General features: G+C 38.3%; 1 protein-coding gene across 1 annotated transcript in view; it reads left to right on the top strand.

Annotated features, from left to right (window-relative positions):
* LOC123877349 overlaps positions 1 to 25,638 on the top strand; it is a 40,666-nt gene that overhangs the window by 6,731 nt on the left and 8,297 nt on the right. The window contains exons 4-25 of the mRNA XM_045924016.1: positions 4,499 to 4,723; positions 5,645 to 5,739; positions 5,987 to 6,161; positions 6,527 to 6,685; positions 7,075 to 7,272; positions 7,857 to 7,994; positions 8,503 to 8,650; positions 17,336 to 17,513; positions 17,813 to 17,891; positions 17,996 to 18,130; positions 18,613 to 18,790; positions 19,523 to 19,687; positions 19,784 to 19,993; positions 20,426 to 20,575; positions 20,940 to 21,045; positions 21,269 to 21,330; positions 21,420 to 21,548; positions 22,558 to 22,711; positions 23,328 to 23,590; positions 24,131 to 24,259; positions 24,629 to 24,946; positions 25,162 to 25,269. Coding sequence (XP_045779972.1) covers positions 4,499 to 4,723; positions 5,645 to 5,739; positions 5,987 to 6,161; positions 6,527 to 6,685; positions 7,075 to 7,272; positions 7,857 to 7,994; positions 8,503 to 8,650; positions 17,336 to 17,513; positions 17,813 to 17,891; positions 17,996 to 18,130; positions 18,613 to 18,790; positions 19,523 to 19,687; positions 19,784 to 19,993; positions 20,426 to 20,575; positions 20,940 to 21,045; positions 21,269 to 21,330; positions 21,420 to 21,548; positions 22,558 to 22,711; positions 23,328 to 23,590; positions 24,131 to 24,259; positions 24,629 to 24,946; positions 25,162 to 25,269 — 3,502 coding nt within the window. The remainder of the gene's footprint in view (positions 1 to 4,498; positions 4,724 to 5,644; positions 5,740 to 5,986; positions 6,162 to 6,526; positions 6,686 to 7,074; positions 7,273 to 7,856; positions 7,995 to 8,502; positions 8,651 to 17,335; positions 17,514 to 17,812; positions 17,892 to 17,995; positions 18,131 to 18,612; positions 18,791 to 19,522; positions 19,688 to 19,783; positions 19,994 to 20,425; positions 20,576 to 20,939; positions 21,046 to 21,268; positions 21,331 to 21,419; positions 21,549 to 22,557; positions 22,712 to 23,327; positions 23,591 to 24,130; positions 24,260 to 24,628; positions 24,947 to 25,161; positions 25,270 to 25,638) is intronic.

Consider the following 25,638-nt stretch of genomic DNA (forward strand, 5'->3'; position numbering starts at 1 on the left):
ATTGTAGCTTCACTACTCGGCTGCACAGCTTCCCCTCCACATGACACCTGGCTAGATGATGTCAGACGCTCATCACGTCCATCATCAGCAGACTCGCCACTTGAGATGGGCTCGCTCTCACTTAATGTCTGGTGGTCATCGTCATGGACTCCATCTGAAACATTTGTTAAATTATTGTTAGTTTCATTGTTAATTTCCACAATAGTATCATGACGTTCAATTGCCTCAACATTATTATTCATTAAATTATTGTCATTTAAAATAGAATAATAATAATTATCATCAGAAATTTTCGGTCCATTATCATAATAAAACTTATTCTCTATAAAAGCTACACTACGGGATAATATCACAGTATTAGGACTAGATGGCTCGCATAAACGATAGCCTTTTGTACTCTCACTATAACCAACGAAAATAGCTAATTTTGCCTTAGCATCTAATTTCTGGCGTTTCTGTGATGGATTTAGACAGTATGCAACACAGCCAAACACCCGAAGGTGACTGAGATCTACCTTAGATCCACTCCAAACCTCCTCAGGTAAACGTCCCTCTAAAGCTACTGTGGGAGCCCTATTTTTTAAGTAAATAGCAGTCATAACTGCCTCTCCCCAATAACGCTTGCAGAGACCTGACTCACTAAGCATACATCTAACTCTGTCTAGCAGCACACGATTAAGGCGCTCGCTGACCCCGTTTTGTTGCGGACAGTAAGGGACAGTACTCTGATGTACAATACCTTCCCTTTTCAGATAATCAGAGAAGTTTTTATTAAAATATTCACCACCTCTATCGGACCTTAGAACTTTAATTGACAACCCTAACTGTTTCTCAGAATGTGCTTTAAAAGTGATAAAATGTGACATTACCTCAGATTTGTGCTTCATGAGATATCCAAAAGTCTTCCTAGTGTAGTCATCTGTAAAGGTCACTAGGTATCTCGCTCCACCCCAGCTCGGTTCCTGCATCGGGCCGCAGACGTCACTATGTATGAGTTCCAGTGGTCGATTAGCACGCGTCGCCTGTCCCTGCGGATAAGATGCGGCCGACATCTTCCCTTCAAGACATGCCACACAGTTGTTTAAGTCTTCATCCTGAAACATCACACCACATGCACCATCCCGTAAACATTTCATACCTCGGAGACTAAGGTGTCCTAGACGTCTGTGCCACAACTCCGCTGGAGAACCTGCTGCGACTATGGCCCTCGGTGATTCCTGGCTACCTTCCAGGAACAAGGAGTGATCCATGGGCGAGAAATTGTTAGTTTTCACATTAACACAAACGTTTAGTTTATATAAACCATTACAACGTACAGCACATGCAATTAGGTTGCCAACACCAGTGGTTTTGCTCTTATGGTTATAAATTAGACAGCCTCTCCTATCAAATATAACTTCATGGCCACTCTCAACTAATTTTGATACGGAAATTAGATTACAAGAAAGTTGGGGAACATACATTACATTGGACAATGATAACGGACTCACCTGCTGTTTAACTTCTAAATCAATATGCCCTTGACCTTCACAAGTAATTTCAGTATTATTGGCTACTTTGACGCTAAGTTTACATGGTATAAATTTTTTAAAATAACATTGGTTATTAACCATATGATTACTAGCACCACTGTCCAAATAAAAGTCCTGTGATGGTAACTGAGCTATGAATGCAGACACTAGGTTATTAGTCGCGGCACTAGCAGCTTTCGGATTCTTCTTCATACGCTTTAGCTTAAAGCATCTGGATTTTCTGTGTTTAGTACTGTGGCAGAAATCACAAAAGACAGTTCCATTTTTGTTGCTTATATAAGCAGTGGTATTAACAGAAGTTTTTCTTGAGTATTCTTGAAGTAGTCGAGCCTTGACGAGTTCACTGGAAATCTGATTTGTGACAGTAACTGTTGATAAACTTGAAACAAGAGTATCATAGTCAGACGGAAGTCCGCTGAGAAGTATCTCCGCCACCTCAGCATCCTCAATAGTCCTTCCAATGTCTTGGAGCTGCTGAACTAATGTGGTGACATTTTGTATATATAAACTCATCGAACTAAAATCAGCAAACTCAATCCGATGCAACTTCCTCAGCAATAGGACACGTCTATATAGGCCTCGATCCTCAAACACTTCAGAAAGTTTTTTCCAAGCTGCAGCAGCCGAAGTCTCATTCCTTACATATTGATATAAGTCCTTTTTGATGGATAAACATATTCGTGCAAGAGCACGTGCTTGACGCACCGCGTCATCGTCTCGTCCCTCAACTGCGTCCCACAATCCTTCCAGTATGAGAACATTTTTAATACAAAATTTCCAAGTGTGAAAATTCGAAGAACCGTCGAGTTTTTCAAAGTTGTTCATGCGGGTTAAATCACCCGTACATGACTCCGACGAATCCATTGACCCGGCATACAATCTCAATGCTCAAAACAAAATGTCTTCCGTTCGGTTACACTTCTTTTTCTGGTACACATAACCTGTTGATTTGATGAGCAGAGCGTGGAACTGAGCTTGTGATGGATGCACGGGTTATTCGAAATAAACACTTTTATTGACCAGTCTCAAATTATATTAAATATTAATTAAAAAGATACAGAGAGCGTCCGTCATGTTTGGAGGGCGAAACCAAAGAGAACAAGTTCAGTATAGACAACATTCAATGATAATATTAACATGGATATAAAGCCGTATATAGACTTTCCAACACGAATTGTATTAGTGGTACGTGGTCACATATAGAATAGGTATACCTAATATTTACATAAGTAGGTACATTATAAAATTCAGAAAAACCAGCGAACAAAACGGTGTAATTGCACGAAATAATATTTTACAGAAAGAAAAAAAAAGCTCAACGAAAGCTGTTGAAACTTTATTTTAAGTACTTACCGTTTTGATCACGAAGGCTTTGATCGAAATAATGAACATTTGGTCTCGATTTCACCAGTCCAAAACATCAGGAAAGATCAAAAATTAAAAGTGAATTACACCGTTTTATTCCCCAGCTCATCATAATTATTTATATCTATAAAACACTTTGATAATATCGCTAGCGAGCCCGCCACCACGCCTCCGAGTTAACGAAAACACGCACATGTGATTATGAAGGCATCCTTTAATTTACCTACTGCACGAAGGAAACCGTTGGGAATTGAGATTCAGTCCAAAATATTCGGTGACATTTTACGGTGTTACAATTCATTCTTCTTCGACTTAGTGTTGTTCCGCCTTCCTAAATTTTCTCAACCACTTTGCCCAATCTTAAGCAGGCCTCTCAGGTCAGCATTCATGACGCAACGTCTAGCCAGCGCTCTCATGAAAGCCTCGAGATTTAGATCTCCAGGAAATCTTGACACACCTGTTACCGATATCGGAATTCATGAACTTCTTGCATTTCAGTTGTTCCAACAACGCCAAATCCCGCAGTGCTGGCTCGAGACTAGTTATAGGATGAGGTGAGAATGAGATCTAAATATGGACGCTCCTGGCATATTTAGTGGAACCAGCCGTGAAAGCATGGAAGATCATTGGAACAGCTTAATCTCTGTCAAATTGATCGCCAAGCTCATCTGGCACTGCACTGCTTACAAAATTTAGCTCCGAGCTTCATCATAATAAAGACTTATAAACAGGCGTATTTTTCGTTGCGTCAATCAGCTTCTACTATAATTATTATTATTATTGTGTTAGATAATAATCTAGAGATTATAATCTTGAGTTAATGATAAACACCTGTCAACTAAAATACCAACAGAATGCACTGCAGTTAATTTATTCATATCAGGAAAATTACAAAATATGCATCTTATCTATTTAATTATACCTAAACTATATTTCGATATATGTACCAACAAAATAGTTATTAATACATACTATACTACATACTTAGTAATACCCATGTATCTGTAATTTAACATTGTTTTTATATTCACGGTAATATTCAAGTAGGCAGGTACACGATGCAACGGTAGCATGACGCGATGAAAACGAGCAAATCGGGTTTAACGCCTCTTCTTCCATTATTAAGTTTATTAGCTTAGTCTATTTGGTAAAAATTATGCTGTACAATAAGCTAAAACTTAAGGGCCATTAGCAAAGTGTACAACTCCAATCCAACTCTTAGAAGTTTTATTTATCTATAAGGAGCTGTATGAACGCATTCACACTCTAAATTGGGGGTAGAGGTCTCGCTGCGGGCATTCGTCATACGTTACGTTTAATTTAGTATTCAGTGAGTAACCTGGGTTCAAGTAGGTAGTTATTTAAAAATTCTGGAGCATTTCGACAGCCTAAAATTCATACCAGCATAAAATTTGGAAGTGTCGCTTTTAGATGGCATAAACGGTCGCTTCAGCAGCAAATTTTGTCACTGGCAGTAGATAAAGCCGTGGCTTAGCGGTCATAGCGTCGGGTGCAAACCCAGAAGACGCAGGTTCGAATCCTGCCGGTTTCGAAATTTTTGATATGTATTTAAAAAATATTTAGCCTAAAATTCCTTTCAGACAGTTCGTTGCGAGCCATTAGTCACCATGGGCCAGCTATCCAGAACCCTGGCAGCTTTCGGCTTGGCGCCAGCAGTGGTGCCCGAGCTGGACCAGCTGACGGTGGGCGGGCTGGTGATGGGCACGGGCGTGGAAACCTCCTCGCACATTCATGGTCTCTTCCAGCACATATGCCTGCAGTATGAACTCCTGCTGGCTGACGGATCTATTGTCACTTGCAATGACGTAAGCATAACCCTACCTCATAATTATTATGCGCACCAAGATAGCCATCGGTTTTACCTAAAACATCTTGCGAGAAGTGAACCAATGATCGTGGAGCAGAAAAACATTATGAACCATATCTCTGAAGTAATTTCTGAGGTATGCGTATAATCTGCCTGCCGCCTGGGGGTATCCCAGAAGGGTATAAAAAGGTCCAAAAGCTTGTCGGATAATTCTTCGGAGGTCTATGTAAATTTTTAGTTAGCGTTCATTTCACCATGATTTCACTGGAGACGCCGGTAAATAATAAGATAGTAATATTGCCTAGAAGTACTTGAAGGGTAGTTACCTTAAGCCTTTTTTTTAATAAAAATAGCGAGCAAACGAGCAGGCGGGTCACCTGGTGTTAAGTGATTAACGCCGCCCATGAACATTTGCAGAACCGAAGGTACCACCGCAGCGTTGCCGGCCTTTCAGGAATTTGTTGATCCGCCCCTTGAATAACCCCACGTTGTAATCTAGTGGGAACACCGCCGATGGGAGTTGCTTCCACAGTTTGCATGTGCGTGGAAAAAAGGATCTAGCACAACGGGCGGTTGAAGTGCACCAGGCACCCAGGTGGTGAGGGTTATTGCTTGCGATGGCGTGCGGTGTGGTTGTAGAACAAGGAGGGTGGAATGAGGTCAAACAGCTCTTCAGAGCACTCCCCACTATAAATCGCATAATATAATATACCACATTTCCATCTTAGAGTTCGCAGTTTAATGCTCCCAAATTGGTTTTTATGCGTGACATCAATCGGTCCTGATTGATATTTGACCACAGCAATTATTTTGAATTGACCGAAGTGGCACAACATTGGATCGTGGAAATGATACGAGGCTCTAATTAAGATCCTGGAACGATATCATAAGCTAAATTCCAATAGTAATTATTTTGCAGATTCTCAACCCTGGTCTATTCTATGCGATACCGTGGTCCTATGGTACATTAGGATTCCTGACATCTGTGTTGATAAAAGTCGTGCCTGCGAAAAAGTAAGTTTGAGTATTTTGAGTAAATTTTGAAAAAGGAATTCATAAGCAATCAGCTCTTTACATCATTTAACACACTTTAAATTCTTTAATATCTTTGAAACTATTTCACAATATACAGTCTTATGAAGTCACCGATTTCACAATGGTGATATTTGTCTCTATCTTCTCTGAATATCTCCAAATATATTCAGAACCAAGCCTAGGTTTGACTGATATAAACATAAGTGTTTACCTACGCATTTTTCAGGTATGTGCGTTTGGAATACCACCCCTATACAAGTTTACCAGACCTAAGCAATCGGTTCAGAGAGGAGTCACTAAAGGCAGAACCACATCAATTCGTCGAAGCGTTGTTATTCACTAAAGACAGCGGGGTTGTGATGACTGGTGATATGGTGGATGAAAAGGGAGATGATGGCAAGGTGAGTCTTAAATTAATTAAATGAGAATCTGACTACATAATTGACATAATATCAACGTATGTATAATAGTCATTATTAAAGTAATATATAAGTCAATGTATATAGCTCAAACTGCTGGGTCTGGAAACTTTAAGTAATTCCAAAACGAGCAATCCTGGATCAGCTAGTTTCAAGTAATAAATTGATTCCATAGCACCATGGTACATGACACATTTCAGACCTTAAAATAACTATGAATGATGATACTTTACAGTCGATTGCAAAAAACGATGTCTTACAGCAAAAAAATTGTTGATATACCTACCTAGTTTCGCAATTTTAGCCAATCGTTATGTAACATTTACAGATGAGCTTTGAATTTTTAGTTCAATCCTATCGGCAAATGGTATTCGGAGTGGTTTTTCAAACAAGTAGAGAAGTACCTCATCAGATATAAAAATGGAGCCAAGAAGACTTGTGTTGAATATATACCACTGAGGCATTACTACCACAGACACACGCGTAGCTTCTTTTGGGAACTCCAGGTAAACCAATTTTTTCACGTGCATAGCTGGTGGAAGGCTTTAGCAAAACTGTTACTATTTTTACTTCCATGTGTTCTGATGCGATGTCATGAATTAAACAATCAGGTGCAGTTTTTAGATATCAAAATCTGTCCTAAGTATCTCATCCAAGATCATGCACTTTCCTCTTAGACAACATCGATTTTTAAATTATAAAAAAAATTGATAGGTACCTCTGATCGAGTGCGATATGAGAATGGTTGCTAAAAGCGGACCTATTCTCTTGGTAATTTTTCCTTTTGGCAATTTGCATTGAAGTCCCATGTATTTGTTGTGCACGCTGACCATACCAGTCTACAACTCTGTGTTAGATTGAATCTGTATTACATGTAGTATTTAAAACTTTTCAGGATATAATTCCCTTCGGCAACCATCCAGTATTTCGTTACCTGTTCGGTTGGCTGATGCCGCCCGAGATCTCTCTGCTGAAGCTGACACAGCCTCAGGCTGTCACCAATCTGTACAACAAGGCGCACGTCATACAGGACATGTTGGTGCCGATTGAAACCTTGGAGGAAGCTATCCAGACCTTCCATAAAGAGTTCGAGGTGCGTGAGATGTATTTTTGTTTGAACCGCGAGCAAACGTGCAAGCTAGGTCACCTGATGGTAATTGCGATGTTAGATCCTAAAGAACTAGTTCTATACAATATCCCTAGGGACCCATGACATGTAATTTTAGCAAAGTTCTGTACTAATCCGCTGGGGCAGACGTGTTCTGGAGTGGAGAGCGCGTATCAGCAAGCGCAGTGTGGGACGACCTCCGACCCTCTGGACTGACGACCTTAAAAGGATAGCGGGAAGTGGGTGGATGAGGAAGGCGGAGGATCGTGTGTGGAGGCGCGCTCTCGGGAAGGCCTATGTCCAGCAGTGGACGAAATAGGCTGATTGATTTTTGTACAAATTCTAATTACCTCAAATAATACCTACACATATAAAATAAATATGAGTAAGCATAACTCCAACCCCTAAACGTCACTTTTGTGTTCTGGCAAAGATACTAATTCAATATTCTAACTTTCGCGTCAGGTATTACGCCAAAAATGTGGCAAATCTTTGTTGGTTTGCAAACGTCTGTGGGCAAAACTTTGCTCTTGACGTATTCATTCTATGAGTATTCCATTTATTTACAGGTGTATCCCATTTGGTTATGTCCTTTCAAAGTATTCAACAATCCGGGCCAGCTCAAGATTTCTGACACGACCAAAAAATGGCAGATGTTTGTAGACATTGGCGTTTATGGTGTTCCTAAAGCTAAAGGATTTGAAACTGTAAGAATATTATGTCTTTGTAAAAACGATAGATTTAGTCCACCTGAGATCTTCCTAAGATCTACTTTCGTCAAAGAATTAGCTTGATCAATACAGCATCTTGGGTGGAATAGTTTGCTACCCGTAGTCCTTCCCGAGGTCCCTAGAAGGTACCACGGTTATTTTTTTACCCGTGGTCCTTCCGAGAAATACAATGCTGCCGAATTGAAAATGTTACCCCTGCCGTTGTCCCTGGAAGTGGAATCGATGAAAGTACTTAATTTTTTTAAGTTTAGTGAGATGATGCCCGTGGCTTAGTCAGCGTGGATTTTGGGTTTTTTAAACCCATGGAAACTCTTAGATTTTTCGGGATAAAAAGTTGCCGACGTCTGTTTCGGATGTCTTGATAGTGGACGGACAGACGGATGAACAGACGAACGGACAACACCATTCGCCTTAATAAAATTAGTATGGATTATAAATTTATACTGTAGGTACTTGCCTATTCAATTTTCGTTTGTATTTTCAGGAATCCTCAACACGAAGAATAGAGAAGTTCGTAACAGAAAAGCACGGCTTCCAAATGCTGTACGCGGATACTTACACAACTAGGGAGGAGTTCCGACAGATGTTCGACCACACGCTTTATGATAAACTGAGGGACACGCTGCCTTACTGCAAGGAAGCTTTCCCGGAGATATACGGGAAAGTTAATAGATATGTTAGAAAATAAATATTTAGATTTTTATATACCAATGTATCTATAGCTTAATAGCAAGTTACAAGAATTGAACATTGTTTTTCGCACGTGAGTTTGCTAGACATTAGGTACGACGTAGAGCATAGTTATTATAAAAAAAATTGGTGACAATAAAAAATTTAATAAGGATCTAAACTAAAAACCAGGCAGATGTAGGGTCAAGAATTTTACTCTCGAAATATCCCTAAAAGAAATATTTCTACTTGCTAAGAGATCCGACCGAGTATATCACAGATAAAACGTGCGTAGCAAATGTGTGTTGAGTTGTTTAATTTTTAATGAAGGCACACAATAATTCGAATGCGTTATGAGTGCGTTTGACATTATTTTAGATACACAAGTAAAATTTTATCGTTATAAATTGTAATTAGATCTAATTTAATCTAATCTAATTCAAAATCTAACCATCTCTTTTTTTGAGATTTAATGATAACATCTTTTTTAACATGTTGATAAAATCATTTGAATTATCTAAGTGATCATATCTGTAATTGGAATAATTGCATTGGTGCTTCGTATATAAAAGACAGGAGTCAATTAGCAGCTCGTCACTATACGTAAGCATATCTATGTACGTAAGTCATTTTATTAGCTTTCATTTTGAATCTTCACATTTATTTAAAAGATGGCTCATAGTTCGCATATGCTAAGCTAAGCTCGTACGTAGCGTAGCTTATGCGAGCCACATTTTTGCTCGCGGTGTGACTTGCAATTTATCTTAGGACACGCTGATTAGGTACATTATAAGAATGCCTTTCCTGAGAATGAGATATTAAGAGTAGAATAGAATAGGTAGGATATTTTTTTTTATTGAGATAAACTTTTACAAAGTGCTTTCGAATCGAAGTGAATCTACTAGGCACAACATTTTAATAAGTATTATGTTCGGAAATAATAATTTAGCTTAGAAAGTTAGAATAGTAAAATAATTCCTTAGTTAGTTATTTCTAGCCATAAAATAGTATTTTCTTAATGCATCCTATTAAATTCTTAAACTTTTGTATGAAGTAAGTATTTTTAGGAATGTTATTTTTATGATAATTTCGTGAACATATCGTAGAATTGCCTGTTTCATAAAGCGCCTAACTATTTCATTAAGCAGTGTCATTTCATGATATTATGGTCAATTAAGTAGTAGGTAGATACTGACCCTGTAAGCTTAATTGTCAACGTTTGTCGATTTGTGCAACAACGTTTGGCCAAATCAAAACTGTAATTTTCCTACCTACTCAAGATTAAGTCGAATATTATGGCGCAGAACGAAATCGGAGCACCACTAAGTCGAGTTTTCTCGATCGAGTAATCGGTTTTTGTAAATCGAGAAGCTCGCGAAGGAGGTCCTGCATTGAGGCCGTACTGAAATCATGCACCACACATACATCACATACACTTTATGTATCACATCACATCACATCACATCACAATGTGATTGTGATTTGTTAATCACAATCTTATGTAATGCACCATATTGCACGATTGTCATTACCTACTCTATGCGCAATCTATTCGGTAGGTACGATAGTTGGACCTTGGAGGGCATATCGAAAAATATTTATTATACAAAATAAAAAGTTTATCCACCTGAAATCTGTTTGTTTCCTTGGTTTCCTTTCAACTACTTTCGATAGTTACATCAAGAAATGGAGATATCATCCACACGATACCAGCCAAATCGGATCATAGTGTTCAAGCAATCTAATAATAGTGTTGAAATATTGTAGAGACACTAGCTAGTAGCTAGTAGGAGAGGCCAGTGGGTCAAGTGCGCTGATAACTGCTCGAGCGAGCCGCGCGAATATCTCCAATTAATTTAATATGATTTTATTGTTTTGCCAAAATTGTATTTGACAATTTAGCTCTGCCATCTCATCTAGATGAGATCTAGATGATAGTTGTCTAGTAAGTTGCTATGACGAGAAGCTCTAATTTAGTTTCGGATTGAATATGCTATATAGGCCCTTCTGCTGCTACAGCGTCACCTAGTGGGGTGGCGAACGTGGAGCTCTGTCTGAGAGAGAGCCCTAGGGCTTCAAGTACTAATTGGGGAGATCGGGGGCAACATCCTCCTAAAATCATCTACTACGAGGCTCGGACGACGGTTAGAATGACGTTGGGACAATGGATTGGTTGGACTTGATTAGTCCGTACACCCCCGAGGGTATGGCGTAAGTCTAGTCCGGGTGACATTAGAAATTGGGGACCTTGCCAGTGAAGATGCTGTAAAGAGTTTGAATTTCATTGCTAGTCATGATTTGGGGGTCGGTAAGGACGTGTTTAGGCATCGTACCTACGTACGTAGTCGTATTCCTGAGGTAGTGTTAAAGGGTCTTGAGGTAGAGGACCTACCTCCTAGTGTGGGACACCTTGGTTTCTACGCGGCATCTTATCGGAAGATTAAACGTCTTAGATTAGTATAGGTAGGTATTGCTTTTTCAATGTGTTGGCATGCTAAACTGAAGTTTCCAGTAGATCTGAACCATTTTAAGAAAATCTAGGTAATTTCCGCTGGGGCTCATACGAGGCGTCAGAAAGGTCTTCAAAATATAATAATAATAAATAATAATAATAAATAGGCTTTACTGCTTTCTTATTGCTAGTGACAAACATGTAATGTACTTACTATATAATAATTTTTATAGATTTAATGTACTTATTGTTATAAGTACATGTAATGTACTTATAACAATAAGTACATTAAATCTATAAAAATAATTAAAAAAAAACTAACAATTAGCAATAAGCCGCAAACTCAGCATGGCCGAGCATTGATGGCAATGCTCAGCGCTGGCTTTCTTTGGTTGGTTTTGGTGGTATATAGGTAAGTATACGCATCCCCTTAAGTAACTTTAATCTAAACATTACATTTAAAGTGTAGCCATTTAAGTAACAGGCAACTGCTTTAATTATTCTTCTCTATTCGGTACTGATTCTTAATTAATATGATTATCATGTTTCAATTATATCATCAGTTCTATTATTGTCATTATCAACCCTTATACGATGCAGTTTGCCTCGGAAAAACCTAGAAGTATGTCTGACGCTTCATTACCATCGCAATAGAATGGTAATGACCATCCAGTGTGGTAGTATTTCCATACCATTTCCATACCAAATGTCGTCTCTTTGGAGTGGGAAATGCCCATGGGCATTACCATGGAAATGCCAAACGCGTCGTAAATGTTCACGTTTTATTGTAAAAAGGTATAATATTTTGATTGTTATGAAAATAATACAGCTATATTTAATAGCTGTATTAAAATGGTAGAAAAGCTGTAGATATATTATGTATCTAAACTAATGCGAAGGAACCCTATTACTAAGCCTCCGCTATCCGTCCGTCCGTCCGTCTGTCAGCGAGCTGTATCTCGTAAACTGTAACAGAAGAATAGAATTGAAATTTTCACAGAATGTGTATTTCTATTGCCGCTGTAATAAGAAATAATAAAAATTTCAAGATGACCGCCATAAAAATAAAAAAAAAATTAAACAGTGTTCATTCTAATAGCGGTGTGTAATGATCACTGTACCCGTCAATATTGGTTCAGCGGTTGAACCGTAAAAGTTAACAGACAGACAGACACACTTACACTACCCATATTATAAAATACCTATGCGAAAGTGTGTTTGTTTGTTGTTTTGTCCTTCAATCACGGAGCAACGGATCGGTGAGATTTATTGAAAGAATTTAGTTAGTCAGAGACCTGGAGGCTACATTTTATCCTACATATGAAACAGTTCCCAATCCACGCGGAGGAAGTAATGGGCATCAGCTAGTTTAAAGTCTATGACACCCTCGACTTTATCTCCAAGGATTTAGGTTTTTTAAAATCCTGAGGCAGAGTTCCCTCAGGATTTTAAAAACCTAAATCCTCGGTCAATGACCATCTCCAGGATCTAATTAGATCTCTGTGCACCATCGACCACGTAAAAGATAACAACCTATGTTATAATTTATGTTCTGAAAAGTAAGATAATGTTCTGTATGGATGGAGCAGATTTTTAAAAATACAAAGGCGTCCACCCTTTGTATTTTTAGAAATCTTAGCCCATTTCACTACAAATGGACTAAGAGTAAGACTGAAGCTGCCATTGGTTAGGTTTCATGACTCCAGCCTCCAGAGTGAGGAGCCTCCTCACAATACGCGCTGTCTCAAGTACATACTTAGTAGTTATTATTACTTAGGTAGTTTAAAAATACCGAATAGTGCCATAGTGTGACCCAAGCCGCACTTAGATGACATGCGCAGAACGTTATCACTACATGACTTGACCCGACTATCATCACTACCGACTTAGGTTCCAAGAAGACAACGCGTCTTGAACCAACTTAGTTTCAAAGTTTAAGTAAAATGGTTCCGATACTTTCGTACTTTTTCACAACCCTTGGAATTTTGTGCTAGTGCTAACTTTGTAGGACATTTTTAGTAGAGAACAAATTAAATTGAGAAAATAAAAATGAAGTTTTTAATTGTGACGAAATTAGTGTTGTGTCTTGTTATGAGGAATTTCGTCAACGGTAAGTAATGATTTCGAAATTATCGCGACCAACTAAACAAATAAGTTCAAGATTTTATTTAATTTAATAAATGAACTACTTAAATGATGCGCGCAGCTTCGCCCGCGTGGATTTAGGTATTTAAAAATTCCGTGGGAACTTTTGATTTTCCAGGACAACACTAGCCTGTCCGTAATAGCCCCTCGCTGCCAAATTTTTCTATCGATTTAACAAAAATTTACGCAAATCGGTTCAGAAATCTCGGAGATATCGGTGTACATAGGTAGAAAAACACAACTTCTCGATTTTTTAAAGTCGGTTAAAAAAGTAGCCTATGTTACTCCTTGGTTAATCGTCTACTTGTCTTTGAAAGCCCTATCAAAATAGGTCCAGCCGTACCGAAGATTAGCCCGTTAAAAGAGACAGACAGACAAAAATTTTAAAAACGTGTAATTCTGTCATGGTAGGTATAATTCGAATAACCATATGAGAATAATATGAGGTAGTTATTTCGAAATTACAGACAGACTGTTCAATTTTATTTATTAGTAAAGTACAGAGTGTATAATGATATAGTAGGTACTATAGTAGAGAAGATAGGTGGAAGAATTATTCAAATCAAACACATTACTCGTATGTAATCAATCACGGGCTATACTTTTTCGAAACTTCGAAACCCCGGAACTCCGGAATTGGAACACTGAGCATCAAACCACAACTCCAGAGCTGAAGAATAATCCGGATTTAGGGACATACAAACTTACACATTTATCTACGACATCTAGCACATTCTCATGCAAATACCTACATACCTACCTAAGTAGATAATTCTTCCATACCTATTCATCGTGATCTCTTGACTTTCTCTCATTATGTAAACCCTGAGGAAAAAGCCCTAGTTTCCGTCAATGTAAATAAAAACAAGAGTTCCTCCTTCAAACAACACGATGTCGCGATCTAATTATGTGGGAGTCTGCGGTAATAATGTACCTACTACCTACTTGTGCATTTCCTGTCTAAGTAGGTACACCGTATGTATAGAGTCTGTATCCTACTTAGACTCAATCAGCTTACTATTTTGGCGTATTTTGTTTTTTGGAGTCGGTGCCAATAAAGTGCCAACTGCCAATGTGGAGTCACAAACGACATGGGAGTAGACCCACAGTAGACGGTTCATGCGGCTAATTGGCGCCGGCTCCAAAGAATCTTACTATAGAACTACGTTAACTCTTGTGTACCCACATAATACAGGGTGGCCGGGGATGTGACGTCTAAAAGAAAAATTTAAATACCTTATATCAAGGGGTATCCAAATCACCCCCATGTAAGTTCAGCGGTTTTTGGTAGTTAAGGAGAAATGAATTTTTTCTTAATTTCATCCGTCGGTGAGATTTTTTTCTCTTTCTCTTGAACATTTTTTGACTTTTCTTGTAATTAATAACTCAACTCTCGTTCGTCTCTATGACTAACTGAAATATCATTCTTGGAAATAATTTTTCCGGGATATATAGGTACCTATTGTTCGATGGTTCGACCGCGAACCTTAGTATGGGTTCACGTGATCGCCAAGAAGTGTATTGAATTTCCTAGACAATAATAAGTAAGTACATTAGTCACATTCTGTTTAGCTGGGTGTCGAATTACGTTGACGAGCAAGGATTCGGACAGTGACATGTATCTTATATCGCAAAACGTGAAACTGCAAAGCTGGGTGGCTTCAGCTCACCCAGTTCATGTTTGGGAATTTGTACTACTTAGTTAATTTGGTATTATGAATAAGTAAAGTGTGTAAGTCTGGATGTAGAAAGGTAATCTCTGGATCTAATAATTCGGTTCTGCAAATTCTTTCACTAATAAATTAAAATTATATCACGCAGACGTCGCAAGAAAAACTTATCTACTTAGTGAATTTTCAAAAGGGCTCATTCAAAGCTCATAATATATTATTCAAACATAGGAAAAATATCGCCCGAGCAGTCGACGGACATTTTTCCGGATTGTTCAATCTTAAATAATCAATCGAACTAACAGTCTGACAGAACGGAAAACGGAATAGACGGTAGATAGGTATTCACCAATAGAGGCCAAGCTATCAATTTGTTTACGCGAGCAGATAGTCTGGATGACCTTTCATGTAAGTAGGTAATGAGGAATGATGCACTCGAGTCGATACCGGGATAAATATCTTACCTACAGATTGTTTTCTAATGAGTAACGAGCTATTAACACATTGCTAATTAATTGGGTCCATAAGAAATATTTTATCTCATGTAGCATGTAGAAGAAAAAACCGGCCAAGTGCGAGTCAGACTCGCGCGCCGAGGATTCCGTACTCGGGTGTTTTTCCGACATTTTGCACTATAAATCAAAATATTACGCATAAAAATAAATAAAAATCTGTTTTAAACTTACAGTTCAAGCCCTTTCATATGATACCCCACTTGGTATAGTTATCTTACCTTGAATTTTAACACACACTTTAATTTTTTTTGTGATGTAACCACAAATTCACCGTTTTCGGATGTTTCCTTTACTTGTGCTAGAAGACCTACCTACCTGGCAAATTTCATGATTCTAGGTCAACGGGAAGCTACTTATAGGTTTTCTTGACAGACATGACAGACAGACAGACAGCAATGTGATCCATAAGAGTTCCGTTTTTCCTTTTGACTTACCTACGGAACCCTAAAAATGTAAGAATTTTAAAATTCAAAAAATTCTATTCAAAATTTTGGGAGGCACTGAGATCTCTTACGAACACATCCTCATTGCCCCCCTTGCGCAACGCCCGTTGAACTCGTCCCAGAGAAAATTGCAGCTGATATTCTGTCTCATACCTCGTTATCATGAATGGCACCTTGTGCCACAATAAGCTGCCATATTAGATGGTAAAGTAAACGACGTTTTTACTGACGCCTAGTGAATTCATTATGGAGACGTTGGTTCTGTGCTCAGTCGTGATATTCAGCATTCGCCTCCAGCATAACATCTCAAAGCATCCTAACTCTGTAATAACAGTTTTCAAAGTTAATAAAAAAGATCTAAAAATCCGTGTGCTAGGCTAAAGCGTAGGACGCAACTACAACATTCAAACCAAATCGCGTCGAAAGAAGCTGCTCACATAATTACAATCGAACTTCACTTGGTAAGTTCGTTTGATTTTTAAATAACGGTTTTCGTATAAATACAGTTTGTAATAGGTAGGTACTAGGTACTTAGGAATCTAGAATCATTAAAGTATATTGGATAATCTTGGCTCACCTACGGTGCCGAGAATACACTTTATATGAGGAACAGCTGATAATGATCTAAACTCTTGAGTGTCACTTCCCTCCTACATCCACATTTTCCGCATACACTTAGTAACAAGAATGTAGGAATGTATAGGAAAGATGGGACCTTTTAACAAAAATTAATAGCAATGTTCTAACTTATCTACCTATATATAAGTAAATGACATGACCTACTTACGACAATAATAATATTATGGTTTCTGTAAACATCCAAAACTATGTCCAAAGTGTGGTTACAGCTGTTTTCCATCATCGAAGTAGGTAGGTAGGTATACCGAATAGGCAATAGGTACCTTATTTAAATGCCTCGAGGCATAGAAGAGATAGAAACACAACATATTAATTCCAGCAGGCTGCTTGAGTGCCGGATGCTGTCTCCGAATTTTCCTCCGAAAAACCCTTCTCCGTGTCTTCCTTCAAACAGGTTCATAAAAATCAGAAGACTTAGACATTCCTGACCAGGATGTGAACATGTACTACAATACTAACGTCTTGCATGATGTCCACGAGTCGTTCAGAACAAACTAATTTAATCACTTGAATTCTGTGATGATGATTGAGTATTTTTATATCCCCGTGGAACTTAGAGCTGCAGTATCTTTGGTTCTGCTTTGATGTGGTGTGCACGAAAGTCCCAACATCTGTCTCAATGGACTGGGTGGCGGGTCGACCAGGACTCCTTCGACCGATAGGCTGCCATTGAAACGCCATTTGAACAGCGTTTCCCTACTCCTTTCACGAAATATGCCCAGCCCATCACTAGCTAAGAATCCCATGAAATCACATTCACTTAAATTTTACCTTACTCACGTAGGTTTATCGTCAGACGAAGTAGCAGATCTAACAGAGTCATGCTGCAGCCACGGGGAAAGTTTCGCAGTCATTTCCACCACCACATCCTGTGCAAGCATGGATGTGCCGGATGACATCGAGCCAGAACAGACTGAAATGTGTCTGTCAGCTGGGAAGAGTTGCTGCAAGAAACAGATGGAGTAAGTATTTACTTATCTTTATGAAGTAACTTAGGCGAACCAGAGTAACCGACATAGCATATGTTGCGGTTGAAGTAACAGTGGTCAGGGCACATGGTTTAACAAGATACAGTTGAAAACTAAAACCCGACTGCGATCGTCTTAGTAAACACTGAAATATAATATTAGAGTAAAATAGTTTTTCTGTTGCTTGATATATTTTAATGTTGTAATACGTTTATTATTCGTGAACTCAGAATTTTCTCTTCTTCTTCTTTGTTATACTTAAATATCTCAATAAGCTTGTTTTTATTTTTGAGGCAGAAAGAAGAATGCGCTACGGGTATGAAGTTGGCACTCCTCAAACGATGTATGTCACCAAACAGCGACATTGGAAAGGTAAAGTCTCATTAGAGAGAGATACTGTATTTACTGTACTATTAGTTTTTAGTAAGAAATTATATAATAAGCAATGGTGCTTCATAATTTTGTATGATTTGCAGATGTGTTGCGATGAATGCACGTTCGGAAGAATAACAGGTGAATCTGAAGGTGCAGGTGGCTGTGGAAGCTTATCAGAAGACTACTACAGTCCCACCAGTGCGTTGAGGCAAAACGCTTTTTACAAATGCTGCATGGTATGACGATAATTTGTACAATTCACTTTTTAGAAATAATCTGACCAACTTCCTTGACCACTAAGGCCGAATTCACACGAGCGTTAAAAAAGCGTTGCATTAAAACCCGGCGTGGCGCTGGAAATACAACAGTGCCCGAAAAAAAAACGTTGACGTGTGAACAGACCTGGGAATGCATTTGTTCTATTTGAAGGCTTTTTTAACGGACGTTAAAAAAGCTCTCTTACGAATGAGGCCTAAATGATAAACTCACAGGAAACTAACTGTCCTTTTATGTAAATAATATTGTGAAACATACTTGAAAGGAGAAAAAAATTGTTAATTTTATAATAATTACGAGTTTAAACGTAGCTACTTGAAGTAGATAAAAATAAAAAAAATAATCCTTGCTCTAGTTGTGAAAAAATAGCCTTAAAAATAGAAAAAAACTTACTCCAAAATGTAAAGATACCCGGTATGAATGTGTTCATTATATTTTTCAGGATGCTGTAGAAGTAGAGACGACTACAAAAAAGAAAGTTGAAACAACAACGACAGAAAAGCCGAAAGAGAAATGTAAGGCTAATTCTTGTGACCACATTTGTACCGACGACGATGGCAAGGTGCAATGTCAGTGCCGGGAAGGTTTTAGACTGCAGGCAGATAGAAAGTCTTGTAAAGGTATCTTTTATATTACAACTAGAGGATGCCCGCGCCTTCTACGCGTGGATCTAGGTTGTTGAAGATCCCGTGGGAACTGTTTCGTTTTCCGGGATAAAAAGTAGTCTATGTCAATAACATGGACGCAAGCAACCTCGGTACCCATACAAATCGGTTGAGCATATGGGTCTTTAGGAATCCCGTGGGAACTCTTTGATTTTCCGGGATAAAAAGTATGTGTCCGTCCCCGGGATATAAGCTAACACTGTACTAAATTTCGTCAGAATCGGTTAAACTGTAGGGCCGTGAAAAGGTAGCAGACAGACAGACGCACAAACACACTTTCACATTTATAATACTAATATTATGGATGGTTGTTTGTTGTCGCTAAAAATTGAAACAATGAAGGTAAGTTGGGTACTAACAACTGGGTTTTAGAGCTGCTGTTGAACAAACCATTCATTCACTATCGTAATGAATAAACTCATACTTACAATAATGTAAAATTAATCGGGAGAAATTCGATTGTTTGGGAACATTAATCGATTGTTTGGGATTGATCGAGATTACATCAATAAATAATAGATTATCAGAATTATTCAGAATCCCATTATCAATCAAGACAATCTGTTTTAATCGCCACAAATCGTCATTGCCATCGAAGTCTAATAAACCGTTTTTTATGTTCGCATGTGATGTAAAGACCATATTGGTCTGAATGAGATTATTAAAGAGTTTAATTACTTTTTCCAGATATCAATGAATGTGCTGAGGCCTTAGATGATCTCTGTACGAAGGAAGACACAGTTTGTCATAACACAGAGGGTTCATTCAAATGTGTTCCACTCAAAAAGAGGGACGTTAGTCTGAGCTGCCCACCTGGATTTAAACGAAACGTGATCAATCAAGTCTGTGATGGTAAGGAGATTTACTATAATTACTTACCCAAAAATTAATTCAACATAACTAGGAGTTCACATACTAGGTAACTAATTTTGACTATATTTTTTTCAGATATCAACGAATGCCGTTCATCAAGACCTCCATGTCCAAAATATCTTTGCGAGAACACTATAGGTGGTTATAAATGCGGTGGCAAGCCCGGCAAGCCTTATACTGAAGACACTGGAGCAACTACCACGGAGGCTGGTGTTACTATACCTACTATGAAGAATGATATTTGTCCACCGGGATTCCGAGCTGGTCCAGATGATGAATGCCTTGGTAAGCTTAAGATACCTTTAGTTTTACAAATTAACCTGTTGAAACTTTTCATTTTTAAACTTTTAAGTACAATGCTACTGCTATCCAAATCTACCACTCTGAAATTGACTACAAGGAATAAAATCATTTGTAAGGCCTTCAAAGGTGTGTGAATTTAGTACTGTAGTACAAAAAACCTCAAAACATGCACGCAAAAGTGGGATTTAAAAAATCTCAAGAGTCTCCAAAACAATACTTATCGTAAATGTCGATGCATTCTCCATTGGAAAATCTACGCTGACCTGGATAAAGCATGGGAATTTAGTTAGATTTATTGTAAGTTGCTTATTTTTGCCATCAACAGAACCAATAGGTATTATTAAAAAAAACTTAACAAATTAGGCAATTAGGTTCTCGATGACACAATCAATCATCGCTGAATCTCCTCCACAGACATCGACGAGTGCGAGGAACGGTTGGACGACTGCCAGCGACTCTCACAGTACTGTATCAACACGCACGGCAACTATTTTTGCCAGGATCACGTCTCCAAGCGATGCGCTCCTGGCTTCAAGGTCAATATTGCTACTGGAATTTGCGAAGGTATTCAATCAAAATCTTATTTTTTCAACCCCATTGATTTTATCTGAAATTGTTACAATAAAACTAAGCTACCCGTCATCTAATTAATGTACAAATCCTGCTCGCGTTAAATGGTGCGAAGAATACTGGCTACATTTCCAGGCAATTTTTTTGCGCAATATACCAGATCTTCTGTCACCATATGAGGCAAAATAATAAAACTCCAAATAGGTTTATAGTAGCATTCTGTGCCATAACCCCTGCGGTCTCCTGAGTCTCCACGTCAAACGATACCAATAGAACTCTAGACTCCTAGAGGAGAGAGGAATAGATGCATGTTTACCGATTCAGCAACTTTTACCTAAGCAAACTGTTGTATATCCAGATATCGATGAATGTGAAGAAAGTTCAGAGGTGTGCAAACGGAACGAGGTGTGCATCAATTTACCAGGGGCGTACAATTGCAAATCCAAGATAAGCATTTTACCAAAGTAATGTATCAATATTAATTGTATTTATTAATTAGTTTGAATGCTTAGTTTTTTACCGTATGTAAGGAAATTGTAAGCTAATATTTACTTACTCCTCTATAAGATTATCTGCAAATATTGTAAGGTTAACTGAGTATAATGTACTAAAAAGATTTGTCAAGCAGGATTTTGAATCAGAAAAGGTGATACAAAAAATTGCTGCAATATGTTTCATATGTTGTAGATTACCAACAAAGAAGTGTCAAGAAGGTACAAGAGTTCGACCAGGAGGAACAATTTGTGAAGGTAAAATAAAAAATTGGGCAAGGCTTAAAATTAACAATCCCTGTAACCTGAAAATTTTTGGGAGTAAAAATCAACGACCTATCTTTCAGATATCGACGAGTGTCGTGAAGGTAGTCACTTATGCGATCAGTTTCAAAACTGTATCAACACATACGGCGGACACGAGTGCCGGTGTAAAACTGGATTCGAACTAGACTCCACATCGGGATCTTGCGTAGGTCAGTATTTCCTAGAAACTCATAAGTACTAACATAGTTTTTAAGTTTTTTATTGTTACTAACTACTTAGTGTTTAAGTACTTACATAGTTTTTAAGTTTTTTGTTGCTAACACTATATGGATTTTTGTTGTCCGGTTAATAAATAAATTATAATTATTATAATTATAAGTATTGTAATTTACCACCTGATTTGTATAGTACCTATAAGTCTCGGTATCTTATTCAGTTGCTGATCATGGATCGGACCACGGATGGGTCCGTGAGGATTTTTGGGTTTTCGCTCAAAAAATTCCCAAGCCACCTGGAGTTGGGGAATTAGTCGTGTTACAACTCCGCGCCTCAGAGAATGCGTAAAGCTTAACAGGGCTCTCTCCGTCACTCGTTTCCACTCGTTTCATACAATCGTAGTTCCAATTTCATTTGAATATTAAGCAACCAAAGTCCATGAAATTTTGCAGACATATTCTAGAAACTAATATCTGTGTCTGTGGTGTTTTAGATTTTTCTAAAAACATGTAGTTTTAAAATTACAGTGGCTCCAAGATTTGTATGAAAATTTTAAGACCGCGTAACTTTGAAACCGAATATTTTAACAGAAATCTGGATTAGTTTCTAGAATATGTCTGCAAAATTTCATGGACTTAGATTGCTTAGTATTCAAATGAAACTGGAACTACGATTGTATGAAACGAGTGGAAACGAGTGACGGAGAGAGCCCTCTTAATGTTGTTCTTACACCTGATTTCAGAAAGAATAGTATCTGCATTCCGCGCTGGACAGCCAGCTGATCTTCTGCGCAAAAAATAAGTCAGCTGATCAGGCTATTAACCATCTTGTAAAAAATGTTTAGTACTAAGTCTCCATGGCCCCAGAATCTCCATGGCAAACGGAACAAAAATGTAACTCTCGATAAAAGAGGCGTATTTGCACCGCTTAGCGGTTTCAGCCATTTCTATTGCGGCTAACGTATTTACATTATCATATTTCATCATTTTGTTTTGATTCCAGATGTGGATGAATGCGCCTTGAAGCTGGACAACTGCCAGGCTGGACTGCAGTGTCTCAACGTGTTGGGCTCATTCACCTGCACTCGACGCTCAGCTACTTCCACTTCTACCTCAACTGTGATACCAGCTTATGAATACGAATACTATGATTCTGGGTAACCCTATTCCACCAGCCCTATTCAAATACTTAGCGATGCAGTTTTGCGCTTCCTGCTTACTTCACTTACAATTTCGTTATATTATTAACATTATTTATACTTCTTACGGCAGTTAACGGAATGTGGCATGCCATGTCTTTAAGAATTTGAATATTATTTGCGTTGAATATAAGAGTCCTTAAAAATATTAATAGCATTGCCCTATAACGTGTAAAGCTTTTGTTAGGTCCAATAACTGGGATTCAAGCTTATGTCTTTTCGGATCACAGTTTCTCCTTACGTTAACTGTAAAACAATTGAAGTTACTTTTTGCACTTCTTCCTCTTTTATCCTTCTAATTGGAGAAACATTCTCATCCTCATTGTAAGGCTCAATTGTTTACAACAATATGGATGTTATTGTAAATACTTGTATCACTCTTCCTTTCTTCCTTGTTTTTCTCTGTTTAATATTGTTAGTTTAATTTACTCTTAATGTTGATTCGGTACTAAACACTTATGAATATCTATCTACTCACTACTGACACTTGCTTGGTTTTAAATTAGTATAATATAAAGCAGTTTTGAATTAAAGTTAAGCTTATAGCATTTTAAAACCAAGATTTTTTAATCAGCGAGGAGGAGAACACAGTCATTCCAGAGCCACAAACAACATCAACCTCTACAACTACGACTTCTACTACAACAACTTCAACTACTACACCGCGGCCAACGACCACCAGCACAAGCACAACTCCTAGACCTATCCAGCCTCCTAGAAGATACCCTTACTTCAGACCTACCTTCCAAGCAAGACCACCATCTTCAACCACCACCACGACGCCAGTGCCTTCTAGAAGACCACTTCCAGAATATTATCCAAGAAGACCAGTAACGGGTACTTTCATCCATACACTTATATCATAAATGCGAATCCGTCTGTCTGTTGCCGTATACAGTTTAACCACTGAACTAACTTTTGTGAAAGGCAATTAAATATCTTCATCCTATTAACTTTAAAATTTTACAAAAGGAAAGAAGAAATTAAAAAAAAAACTTGAAACGACGCGAGTAAAGTTTTTTATTTTTTTTATTCGAATACAAATTAGCCCTTGACTGCAAGTGCAATCTTACCTGGTGGTAAGTGGTGATGCAGTCTAAGATGGGAACGCGCTAACCTGGTAGGGGTATGGCAGTTTTTATTACACCCATACTCCTTTGGGTTCTACTGTCCTAGGCATCAGTTAAATATTTGTATAATTACAGAGTAGGTATTAGTCGATATCAAATTACTGGGTATGCATAAATAAATGCAATAGCACAGCTGTTCCATCACTTCCGACCATAATAATTTTTTTTTTTTCGTTTCCAATAAGTCCATCTGCGATCGGCCCTCCGGCCATAACAATAATATACTCCTTTTACTTTATTTTTACAGAAGTAACGACATCAACGGATTCAAATACTGTGGATAGAGAACGGAAACCCGGTACTGATATTGATTTTAATCCAAACGAGCTTCACTGTCTGAATGGATACGAGAGAAATGAACGCGGGGAGTGCGTTGGTAAGATTTCATACTATTTTTAAATTTTAGTAAACAAAAACGACATTGATGGAAATAACTATGTACCAAGTAGTAGTTCCAAATAAACAGATCAAAAAGTGGGCTTTCAAAGTGAGCGCACATTTTGAGTGACCAAACAATTACAAACGCACTTATATTTTCCGTACTACTTTAGAGAACTTATGTTTTCAAAAAACATTCGAAATTCAAAAACAGGTTCGTTGAGACTGCTGGTAGGCACTTTTTGTCATTTGTATGGTATCACGTAACAGAGAGAGCCCTATATTAACTTCTCACTGTGGATACACTATCTTTATAAAATGGCAATTGGCACCACATGATTATGATATAGTGTTAATTTCCTTTCAGATGTAAACGAGTGCAATGAGAACAGGCACATTTGTGGTCCACTAGAAGTGTGTATAAACAGGGTTGCGGGTTACGAATGCGACTGTATGCCCGGCTTTACCAGGGACCCGTCTGGTTGGTGCGTGGTGGTCACTACCTCTACTACTCCGAGACCTAGGCCCACAACGCCTAGGCCTACAACGCCTAGGCCTACAACTAGACTCACTACACCCAGGCTTACAACTCCGACGCTTACAACACCTAGGTCTACTACACCCAGAATTACAACAGCTGTAACTACCACTCCACGAGTTACTTCTACGGAAGTTACAACTCCAGGTCAGTCTCATGAATGTTTTTTGCATTTATCTGCATTGTAAACAAAATCAATCTCTAAAATCCCTTTCTATCAAATCTCTAGAAGAGTTTAGATAGGTATTTATATTTATTTGTTGGTTTGTTTCCAACGGAGCAACGGATTGACGTGTCTGTGTGTGTGACGGGTTAATATTATCTAAATCTAAGTTCTGTCTAATAAAAATGTTCTTTTATAGCGTCAACCACGCCGGAATGGTGGCATCAGCCAAGTCGTGGCCACTACAATCCTCCGCCAAACTGCGAGCTTGGATACATTTACAGCCACAGCCGCAGAAAGTGTATCGGTGAGTAGTAAAATTTATTTGCACGTGTAGGTACCTAAATAAAAGCCAAAGTGCCAGTTGCCCCAGTTGGCTCCAGAGACAAGTCGGCTCTATTACTCATTAATCATTACTGTACTCACTACTCACTAGTAGTACTCACCCATACATTTGATTTCCACTCGCTGCACCGCTAAAAATCGTGGGAATACGAATTATACTAGTAATTTAGTCTTAAGTTCTAGATCAGTGCAGACAGCGATAAGCTGCTATCATTATACTGTATACTTGAGTGTGTCTCCCAGTTATAACACTTTGTTTATTAAAAATAATATTAGCCATGCTAATCATGACTAATACTCCCCTTTCACCTCCAATTAAGCGTAAAGCTTG

This window comes from Maniola jurtina, chromosome 23 (genome assembly GCF_905333055.1).
Source record: "Maniola jurtina chromosome 23, ilManJurt1.1, whole genome shotgun sequence".
NCBI classification, from domain to species: domain Eukaryota; kingdom Metazoa; phylum Arthropoda; class Insecta; order Lepidoptera; family Nymphalidae; genus Maniola; species Maniola jurtina.